At 52.8% G+C, this 10,365-nt stretch overlaps 5 protein-coding genes across 5 annotated transcripts; 2 read left to right on the plus strand and 3 right to left on the minus strand.

Annotated features, from left to right (window-relative positions):
* Positions 1 to 457: 457 nt before the first annotated feature.
* COCMIDRAFT_4964 (uncharacterized protein) lies at positions 458 to 2,983 on the minus strand (the record flags this gene model as incomplete). Its single annotated transcript, XM_007689364.1, has 5 exons — positions 458 to 1,687; positions 1,738 to 2,169; positions 2,219 to 2,519; positions 2,574 to 2,730; positions 2,785 to 2,983. The coding sequence occupies 5 exons, from the start codon at positions 2,981 to 2,983 to the stop codon at positions 458 to 460; spliced, it is 2,319 nt and encodes a 772-aa protein (XP_007687554.1).
* A 566-nt stretch (positions 2,984 to 3,549) lies between these two features.
* COCMIDRAFT_4965 (uncharacterized protein) lies at positions 3,550 to 5,300 on the minus strand (the record flags this gene model as incomplete). Its single annotated transcript, XM_007689365.1, has 4 exons — positions 3,550 to 4,484; positions 4,543 to 4,747; positions 4,803 to 5,069; positions 5,121 to 5,300. 4 exons carry the CDS (start codon positions 5,298 to 5,300, stop codon positions 3,550 to 3,552), a joined length of 1,587 nt encoding a protein of 528 aa, XP_007687555.1.
* A 237-nt stretch (positions 5,301 to 5,537) lies between these two features.
* COCMIDRAFT_4966 (uncharacterized protein) lies at positions 5,538 to 6,893 on the plus strand (the record flags this gene model as incomplete). The annotated part of the gene is made up of 1 exon (XM_007689366.1): positions 5,538 to 6,893. One exon carries the CDS (start codon positions 5,538 to 5,540, stop codon positions 6,891 to 6,893), a length of 1,356 nt encoding a protein of 451 aa, XP_007687556.1.
* Positions 6,894 to 7,054: 161 nt separating this feature from the next.
* COCMIDRAFT_4967 (uncharacterized protein) lies at positions 7,055 to 8,258 on the minus strand (the record flags this gene model as incomplete). The annotated part of the gene is made up of 2 exons (XM_007689367.1): positions 7,055 to 7,852; positions 7,944 to 8,258. The coding sequence occupies 2 exons, from the start codon at positions 8,256 to 8,258 to the stop codon at positions 7,055 to 7,057; spliced, it is 1,113 nt and encodes a 370-aa protein (XP_007687557.1).
* A 1,134-nt stretch (positions 8,259 to 9,392) lies between these two features.
* On the plus strand, positions 9,393 to 10,072 carry COCMIDRAFT_4968 (uncharacterized protein; the record flags this gene model as incomplete). Its single annotated transcript, XM_007689368.1, has 5 exons — positions 9,393 to 9,405; positions 9,464 to 9,479; positions 9,535 to 9,619; positions 9,734 to 9,877; positions 9,938 to 10,072. 5 exons carry the CDS (start codon positions 9,393 to 9,395, stop codon positions 10,070 to 10,072), a joined length of 393 nt encoding a protein of 130 aa, XP_007687558.1.
* Between the last annotated feature and the right edge of the window lie 293 nt (positions 10,073 to 10,365).

Genomic DNA, 10,365 nt, shown 5'->3' on the forward strand with positions numbered 1-10,365 from the left:
TTGTTTGAACGTTCAATTCTCTGTACTGCTAAATCTGTGGCTCATGACAACCTAGTTTCCCAATCCCCCTCTCCTCCTTTCTCCCCTGTTCTGCTTCATCTGTTTGGTTCTTCTAGATGGATACGAAGATACTAATGACACCAATTTCTTTCTACAGCAGAAATGTCACCAGCAATGGGACGTCTTTTCTCATTGGGTTTGCAGGCCTTTACCGCATGCACTCGAGGACGAAAGACGGACTATTTCCCTTTGGCTCCAAAGTAAATAAGTTTTTGTTTTCCATACAAACTAATCTGGTAGCTATTACTAGGTAAGAATACTTTCCCAATCTCCTCTATCCAACTTGCCTCTAAGAATAGAAGAATCGACTGAACGGAACAAATCCCAATGCTTAAGAATAGTAAACCCATTTTCAGGTCGAAAGGCGATTAACGTACTCAACTACCACATCCCCCATCTACAGCTCCTTCTTGTTCTCGACGACAGTCTCGTTCTTGGCCTGCTCAATCAGGTTCTTGGCCACAGCTGCACTCTCTCTCCAACTTCTCTGACGTTGCCAAAACCTAATCTCGGCCGTAGTTTCGCTCAGACTGCTTCGTCGCGCATCTTCTTCGAGACTCTGCCTAGTAATCTCGCCACCCTTTTCACTCAACGCAGGAACTTTCTGAAGCTTGTTAAGGTTTTCTTCGAAGTACTGCTTGCGGACGAGATAGCGCTCGCGGCGTTCCTTTTGCAAGCCCGGAGTATCGAGCTTTGATAGAATGATGCGAACGCCCCAGCGGAAGAGAATGAAAAGGTGCTCAGAGAAGAAGACGGTGAGGAGGAGAGCCCAAAGTTGAATATTGCTGGGGCTACCGCTAGGACCAGTGTTGTCGTTCCAAAACATGTAGACGAGAGCCGACGTGGTAATACTGCCGAGCCAAGTGAGGAAGGAAAGGGAGTCAAGCCAGGGACCAATGGTATCAGCACGCCATGGCGTAGGTCGGCGCATCTCAACACAAATCTTCATGGCATCAGCACGGAGCTCGACCCAGTTGTTGATGAGGAAGGAGACGGCAGTCAGTGGCCATACGACCGAGAAGAGAGACAGGTAGCCGAATTGAACAACCATCTCGCGGAGATCGGCTGTAACGTCATATACTTCAAGCTCTGCCTCTTTACGGACACGCTCAAGGAAAGCAGCGTCTTCAGGTGGGTCATTAGCAGCAGCGGGTGGTGCAGACCCGCCGTTCTTGGCAGCTCGCTCGGACTGCATCTCCTTGTACTTGTCAAGTCCACGACGTTTGAGGTATGGAACGATAAGCTCCATGCCTAAATTGACCACCTGGGCAGTGACGGTGAAGTAGATGACCTGCTTGCGAAGGCGATCAGGGTTGATGCTCCAGCTAGCCCTCTTTGCTTCAGTATGAAGCTGCTTCTCCTCCTGAGCAAAAGGTCGAACAGCGACATGGAAAACATCAAGGTAGGGCACGATGACTTTGCCAAAAGGCACATATACGAATGCAGTCAAGAATATACCGAGATAAGACATGATGAAGTTCATAACAAAGATCTTCTGGGTCAAGGCTTTCTCGTACGCGGCATGTGTCTCGTAGTTCTCGAATTCAGTCAATCGTGTAGCCGCTTTGGTGAGAAGGGTGTTGAGGATAGGATTGACAGTGGTCAGGATACCAGTAGGGATGAAGATCTAGGAAGATTTAGTATGGCCAGAGGCAGTACTCGTGGTGTACTACTTACCAAGACGCTCTTGAGCGGTCCGTCATAGACCTCAGAGATGAAGACCTCGATGCCGAAGCAGGTTGCGATGACGGCTCCGAGGGAGCAGGCTGCAATGATTGCAAAGGGGATTTGCAACAACTGCCTCTGGAAGCGCTTGGATGCAGGAAAGAAACCAACTTGCTCGCCGGTGACAGGATCGGTAATGGTCTTCTCGGGCGTGAAGTCCTTCTGCTTTACCTCGATGTTGGAGACGCCCTTGACACCCCAGCGGACACTCAGGTCTTTCTCCTGATGCTTCCAGTATTCGGTGAAGACGGTGCACCACAAGGCGCTGGCAAGAGCGTAGATTGGCGAGAAATAGCCGAGGAACAGCCATGAGAAGAGGCCGAACGCGGCAGCTGGAATGAGAAAGGTAAAGTAGGATTGGGTGAAAGCAAAGTAAAAGGCGATCTGGTCGCGTTAACACTGGACCGCCCCAGGCCGAAAGACAGCAGCTTACCTTTTCTCCCATGCGGTTGCGGATGTCGTCCAAGTCTTCGGTGCTGAGGATGTACTGTGATGTCCATTTCTTGATCCAATCCTTGTTGTACGCATGGTCATGCAGGGCGAAGATGGACTCGACGTTCTTCCATTCGCCTTCTTTGGGTGTTATGCCGGCTCCGCCTTCTGACGTGGGGTTTGTAATGAGCTGGTATATGATGCGCAGCCGCTCGGCCTCGTACAATGGCTCTGCCTCGAGCGATTCACGCGTAACATTCTCAGGGGCAGCAGATCGGACGCCGTGGATCCAGTCGCGGACCCTTGGGCAGGGGTTAGCCATTCATCTGCTGAGGAAACACAGAGGCGATGCATACCTGGACCTGTATACTTCGCCAAACAGGTGCTCGTCAGAAGCAACCCTTACGAAGAGCAGAAGTGAGTGCGAGTCGCCGTTGCGGACTTCGGTCTGTAAGCCAGCGTTTGCCAGCGCCTCGCACAGCTTCTCAAACTGCGCAGTCGCCTTAGCCTTGTCTGTGTGCCCGTCAGCCCAGTGCTTCACTCAGACCGCCATGGGAGCAAGCATACCCGTGTCGGCAAAGCGGTAGGTGATGACATAGTCGACGTCGAGATTGGTCTGGAGGGCGGTTGATTTGGCCATGTCCGACGGCGAGGCCGAGGCAAGCAGGGCGATTTTCAATTGATACACGGACCAGGAGAGGGTGGTGAAGTAAGGAATGGCACGAGCAGCAGCTGCGGTGCTTGTCCCCTCCTTCTGGCTCGACATGCCCAACAATGTTGTAATCAAGGTTGCACGCCGGCCTACTGCCGGCCACCAAACGTCATCGTCGCCTACTACACCCCTGCTCCGTTCTACCCCTGCAACCCCTTGCCCCCACGACAACTACCTGACTATGGACATACAGTACCAAGTAGATTAGATTTCAGCTTCTTGTATGTGTATATGTATACTGAATATTCACCCGAGCAAGTCTATATTGCAAGTGCAAACAAAAAACAGTTTTGAGCAGGAAAAAGCAAGTTAATCTCCCCGTCCTTCCCCCACAAAAAAAAGAACCGTAGATATTCTCTGTGCGCTTCCAAGTCTGTCAGAGCTGCTCGTTGAGCCCTGCCATCACTACACGCGAATGTTCCGAAACCAAGTAGCTAGATACATGTACATGACGTTATTGTTAAAAATACATTAAGTCACAAGCGTCGCGCAGTACAGCGCCCGATTCGAATCATCGTAGGACTATGACATTCGACGCTTGCCGATCCATCGGGCAACACTGAACACACCATACCCATGTGGCACATTACCCCAATGATCTTCTCCATCTTCACACGACTTCATGCAGCCACATCCCCACCAAATCCAATCGGCCTTCGGACCGGACCCTGCTTCTTATACGGCACAATGGCCATGGCCTTGTACGTTTTGCCCATACCATTCGGGCCTCTGTCCACAAGCCGTTTCCACCCCATCTCTAACCGTTTCTTCGTTTCCTCGTCCTTCGCTGCCTTGAGCAAGCGATCCGCTCGCGCTTTGATCCCCATGGTTGACAAGAAGAAGGATTGCTCAACAGGGCCATGGACCTCCACGCCAGGAGAGGCGTCCAAAGCAGCATCTGCTAAACCGATAAAGTCTACATCCGCCGAAAGATCCACAAGACCTGGTGCTGCAAAAGGTGAGACGGTTTGGTGTGATCGAATGCCGCGAAGTGTGTTTGCAGGAATCGTATCTAGCGGGCCGTAGTCAAGAATGAGAGCGGCTCCGGAAGGCTGCGATTTTGTAAACGTCTCCTCGTCTTTGGATAATACATCAGACCCTTTGGCTGGCGCCGAAGCGTTGCCAGGTTTGGAGTTACTACCGCCGATTCTCACGGCAAAGTCGGAGATGTATGCAAGCGATTCCGGTGAAATCTCAATGACTGCGCCTGGAGTGCCTTCCAGCTTCTTGTAACGATCGGACAGTTTAGGCAAGTACAGCGAATGTGGTGTTGGGGTTTTTGATACAGTCAGCTCAAAAGCAAGCTTTTCTGTATCTTTCATCGACGTCGGACCACCTGATTTATTCGCTTCTGTGTAAGGAGAAGTCGGCGATACAACAAGTTCATGCCAGTTATTCTTGGGGACTGTTACGCCGTGCTTTGGTTTTATAGGACCGGTTGGAGTCAGGATAGTTGACGGAGCTGGTATAGAAGACTGTGCTACATTTTGAAACACATGTATAGGGAGTGCATCAAAGAACTCATGGGCAAGTATGAAGGGGGTTGTTGTGGCCTCTACGTCACGTGTCAGCAATTTATCAGAAAAGATGGTCGAAGCCCAGCCAGAACTTACCCTTGGGAACAAGTCGGATATCCTCACACCACTCAATCTTACAGCCTGGAATATACTTGCAAGTTGCAGTCAGGCCAATCTCGCTCTTTGCCAAATCATCAGTCCCAGAAAGCAATTTTGCCTGCTGTTTCTGCAAATAGGGCGACGCTTCGATAAGATAGATGGCTTCAATGCTCTGGGTGAACGTCTTGAAGCTCGAAATAGTCTAAGAGAATCTCAGCCTTGATCCTTGTATTCCTTTTATCTGGCTTTTGCCATACCCTGAGAACATCGTCCATCAACGTTCCTCGTCCAGGGCCCACTTCGATAATTTGGACCTTGTCCTTCCTACCCTGTGATAGCCATTCTGCGTATATCCATATACCAATCAACTCGCCAAATATTTGACTGATTTCGGGGGACGTTACAAAATCGCCCTTGGTTCCAAATTGATCCTGTCCGCTCGTCGTCTGTCTAGTGTAGTAGCCTCCTTCGGGATGCGTAAGGCACTGGCGCATATATGCCGCCACGGAAATTGGTCCAGTCGTCTGGAGGTACTGTCAGGCCCTTTGTTACTGAGAGGCGAATTGAATCCTTACAGTAATGGCTTCAGCCAGCGTCTTTGCAAGAGGCGTCGACCATTGCCGTTCCGAACTTGCAGCAGCCGCAGTCGACGACCACCGGGAAGTGTATTTTGTCCCACGATATCCAATTGGCCGAGATACTGAGAGGCGAGTATACGCTGCCGTTCGCAGTAATATTAGGGATTGAATCCTCATGTTGGCATGCTCATCGCAACTACATAACGTCTGCACGTTCGGAATGACAAAAGTTCAGATCGGAACGCCGGGGTGAACGAAGCTATGACCATCCTCCTAAGCCTCCGCCTGTTGCTGTCTGCCACGCTCCAACCCGGACATCAGTCCTACTTCGATATATATCGAAGGTGACTTGGTATGCAGTTCGTATCATAACTTTTCAAGGATAAAGCCTAAACGTGGAAAAGAGAAGAAACGATGGCATCCCGCTGGGCGAACGACGAAGCAGACAAGGCTGAAGAGCTACGTCGAAAAAAAGAAAAGGAAGAGAAGAAGCGCCTAAAATTGCAGAAACAACAACAAGAGGCAGAAGCGGCAGTGCGCGTGGCGCAAGAAGCAGCAGATTTGCGTCCCGCGAAGCGTAGAAGATTGTCAACAGGCGATAATGATAATGAACAAGTGCCCAAAGAAAATGAGACTCGAGAAGAGCGAACGTTACTGCGCCTGGAGGGCGGAGGCTGGACCTCATGCCGACACACTTCCAACTTTGAGACTCTAAATCAAATTGAAGAAGGCTCCTATGGCTGGGTATCACGGGCGCGTGACATAACCTCCAACACTGTCGTGGCTTTAAAGAAAGTTAAGATGGACTACAACCAAGACGGGTTCCCCGTCACAGCATTACGCGAAATCTCGATTCTCCAACGCTGCCGGCACAATAACATTGTCAATCTTCACGAGATACTCTCAGGCGACGATCCTCAAGAATGCGTTTTGGTCATGGAGTTCCTCGAACACGACCTCAAAACGCTGCAGGAAGACATGAGCGAGCCGTTCATGGCATCCGAAGTCAAGACGCTGTTGCGTCAACTGGTATCTGGAGTCGGATATCTGCACGAAAACTTCATCATGCACCGGGATCTCAAGACATCAAACATTCTGCTCAACAACAGAGGACAGCTCAAAATTGCAGACTTTGGCATGGCGCGGTATATCCCGCCTTCCAATGCGCCTCTCACACAGCTCGTGGTCACGCTTTGGTACCGTGCGCCCGAACTGCTTCTTGGTACCCGGGACTACGGGACCGAAGTCGACATGTGGAGCATTGGCTGTATCTTTGGGGAGCTGTTGGCCAAAGAGCCCTTGCTGCAAGGCAAGAACGAAGTCGACGAGCTCTCGCTCATCTTCTCGCTGTGCGGACTACCCTCTGACAAGACATGGCCGCAATTCTACCGGCTGCCTAATGCGAAGAGCCTCAAGATGCCCCGAGACCACCGCAATGCACCTGGCTTTAATCGTGCAAAGTTCCCCTTTCTCACAGCCTCGGGTGTTGATCTACTTTCTTCGTTGCTCACGCTCAATCCGGAATACAGGCCAACGGCAAAGGAGGTCCTGGCTCACCCGTATTTCAGGGAGCAGCCAAAGCCTAAGCCCACAGAGATGTTTCCCACGTTTCCCAGTAAGGCTGGGCAGGAGAGAAGGCGAAAGAAGAGCCCGAATGCGCCAAAGAGGGGCGAGGCGCCGGGCATGCAGGGTAGTCTGGATTTTAGTAGCATTTTCAGGGCGAGGGAAGACGAAGAAAAAGGGGCTGGGTTTCAACTGAAGATGACTTGATTACGTGGTAGTATTGATATACAACTTGAGAGATGGTGGCATCATGGCCGCAGCGAAGTCACTAATCCATCCATGTCCCCGCCGATCGAACAAGGCTTGGTTGGCAGTACGCTCGAAAATGCTGCCCGTGAGGGCTCAGTCCATGTACCCAGTAACTCCTTTCAACACACTACAGCCCAAGAGATGGTACAATCATCGGCGGTCTCTGCTCCGACTGCGGTCGCTGCCGTAGGAGCTATAACTGGGGCTTCTCCGTCCTCTGGCTCCGCCAGTGCCGCTGCTAGGGCCACCTCTTCGTGGCGGGCTATCCCTACTGCCGTAGCCTCGATTTGGCGGAGTTCTCGACGGAGACCGGCTGTAAGAAGAGCGTGAGATGCTCCTTCGGGGCGAGCGGCTTCGGGACCGTGTGTACGATCGTGGGCGTCCTCCCCATCCTCCTCTTCCCCCTCGGCCACCTCTGCCTCGTCCCCACTGTCCACGATCAGGTGACATGCGGCGCGGTGGAGAGCGGTAGCGTGGAGGACCATCCATAGGCGGTGGTCTGTATGCTCCGGGTGGACCTCCTCCTCGTGGTCCACGTCCACCGCGTCCATATCCGCTATCCAAGTCGTTTTGGAATCTGTCGCCTGGCGGGGGACCTCTCCGGGCTGGGGGAGGGGTTTGAGAAAAGCGACGTCGAGGGAGCACGATGGAAACTTGGATTCTGGAACCGTCCAACTGTGCGTCATGCATTTTTGCGATTGCACGCTCGGCTTCGTCAATCTCCTCGTAGAGTACGTATGCGATACCGCGATTGATGTTGACTGCTTGGCCATGAGTAAAATGACTGCGAAAGTGCGACATGGGGGCATACAAGTTGGATTCATGGGCATCCTGACATCCTTGATGACGCCATACTTTCCAAATATCTCACGTATGTGGTCTTCTTTGACATTTCTGGTCAAGGCTTCTACCACAATCTGTCAGACTGTTAGTGGGCCGGGCTGATGAGCTGGGAAGGCTGGCCCGAAGCAAGTGTGTCCTTGATATCAAGCGGCTTAGTGTGCTCACCTTTGCACTGCGGGGTGCTGGCGACGCATCCCTGGGGGTGGGGCTGCGAGTGTAGCTCCTCCCTCTTGAGCGCGATCTGCTGTTTGGTGTGTAGCTGCGTCGGCCATTGCGCCGGGGAGAGAGGGATCTGGGCGAGCGGGATCGGGTACGTGATCGAGACCGTGATCGAGACCGTGGGGATACTGAGCGCCGTGGCGAGCCGGACCGTGGCGAAGGAGAGCGACTCGGTGATCGTGTTTGCGACCTGTCGCGAGATGGGCTGCGCGTTCGCGATGGCGATGGCGAGCGTGCTGGAGACGGAGAAGGAGACGGCATGGTATGGATTTTCTAGGCAGTACGGTCGCGAGAGATGTGCGTATAGTGACGTGCAAGCTTACATGCGTCTAAACATTGGGTTGGTACGATTCAATCGGGATATCTGTTCACGCGTAATCTTTTGGCAATGAGCTCTGAGCAGCGGACTGGGGCTTAGCGTGGACACGTGACTGGCGGCGGGACCCGGACAAGCGGCCAGGGTAACAGGCGCACGTCATAATGGTGCAAGGCTAGCCAGGCCAGCCAGGCCATCCAGGCAGAGGCAGAGACAGAAGCAAAGTCAGAAGCTGAGGCAAGAAGCAAAGGCATCGGCCCAAAGGAGACGCCAGGCCAGGCCAGGCCAGAACTCAACAGGACCACGTCAAATGCGCTGCTGCTGCTGCTGCTGCTGCTGCTGCAACAACAGCGCCATCATCATCATCAACAGTAGCCGCTCTTGTCTGCTGCGCACTATTGCGTGGCATCCAGTGGGCCATGTCGAGTGTCGAGTGCCGAGTCATACAAAGCAATTGTGCTTCGTCTGTGCAAGCAACGCGCCCAAACACGGAATTATTCTTCTGCTGGCCGGCGCCTAGAGCCACTGTTTAGTGATGTGCAGTGCATGGGTCCGCTTGTCCGATGCCAGCATTTCGACCCGCTCGTTGGCTTTTGACCCCAGAGAGACCAAGTGAACAGACACTAGGCGGATATCGCGGTGGGCTCTTGTTGTTGTTGTTGTCGCCGCTGCTGTGTTGGGCCCAGAGCAGCGTCGGTGGCTGTCGACGTGACAAGCAGCTGGCTGCACGATGGCGCAAGATCAAGGACAAGACGAAGAGAGGATCAAGACAAGGCGGCCCGGTGCTGGGAGAGTTGTGGGTCACGATAGGAAGAGGTGATTATGATTGCATTGCTCGTCGCATTGACGCAGACAGGCAGAGGGAGAGGGCGGGGTCGAAACAGCCCCACTATCAAACCGCGACTTAGCCCAACAACGCAGCACCAAACCTTCTCACCGCATCTGCCCTCTCGCTGCTCGTCCCGCTGCTCGTCCCGCTTAGTCAAAAGTACCTGCATCTACCGTGTGCTCTGCCTCGTCTTCTGTCAATCTTCTCATCACTCTAGCTCCCGCAGCACGCACATTACCCCTCACCCAACATGTCCTGGCAAGGTGAGCAACCACGCTGCCCCTCCCCTCATTGTTCACGGCAAAGACTGACCAGAGCCAGCATACGTTGACACCAGGTGCGTCTGACCTCGAACTCCCTCACTCTGCTGCTCCTCTAACCACCTTCTCCAGCCTCGTCGGCACCGGCAACATCGACAAGGCCCTCATCTGCGATGTCGATGGCGCAACCAACTGGGCCGCCTCTCCAGACTTCACGGTACGTCGTCCGCTGGCCTGCGCGGGGTACAGCTACTGGACCTGCAGCAAAACATGGAATGGCAGTGCCGTCGCGTGGCCTACTACAATACACCCGGATGCTGACAGGTTACAGCTGTCTGATGAGGAAAGAGCAGCCATTGCCAAATCCTTCAATGACAAGTCGGACCCCAAAAAGGTCATCTCAGAGGGTATCAAGGTCAACGGCGTCAAGTACATGACCATCGAGGCAAGCGACGATGCGCTCAAGGCAAAGAAGGTACCCTCTCCACCTCTGCCACAAACGCCCACACCCGCCAGGTACTGACTGTAACACCAGGGCAAAGAGGGCGTTGTCGCCTTCAAGACCGGCCAGGCCGTCATCATCGCCCACCACCCCGAAAACATCCAGACTACCAATGCTTTCTCCTCCGTCGCCGAGCTTGGAGACTACCTGAAGAAGAACGGATTGTAGAGTGTCTCTGCCCCAGGACTGTTTGTATGTTAGAGATATTTGCATAGCCCCCACTCGACAGGTGGCGGACAAGATAGCAAGGAGGAATGGTGAACGATATAGATATGAATCATAACGCACCATATAGCGATTTTAAAGAATCTTCTTATATGCAACAGGGTGTCTGTCGATCACTTCATTAACTAACCTACTTGGAATTAGCAGGTCTGCCACACTATAGCGCTTCCTTAGTTATCTCTCTATACATTCACAAGACCGAAACAACTACTACTATATAGAAAGTATCATAGGGA

This window comes from Bipolaris oryzae (assembly GCF_000523455.1).
Source record: "Bipolaris oryzae ATCC 44560 unplaced genomic scaffold scaffold_57, whole genome shotgun sequence".
Lineage (NCBI taxonomy): Eukaryota > Fungi > Ascomycota > Dothideomycetes > Pleosporales > Pleosporaceae > Bipolaris > Bipolaris oryzae.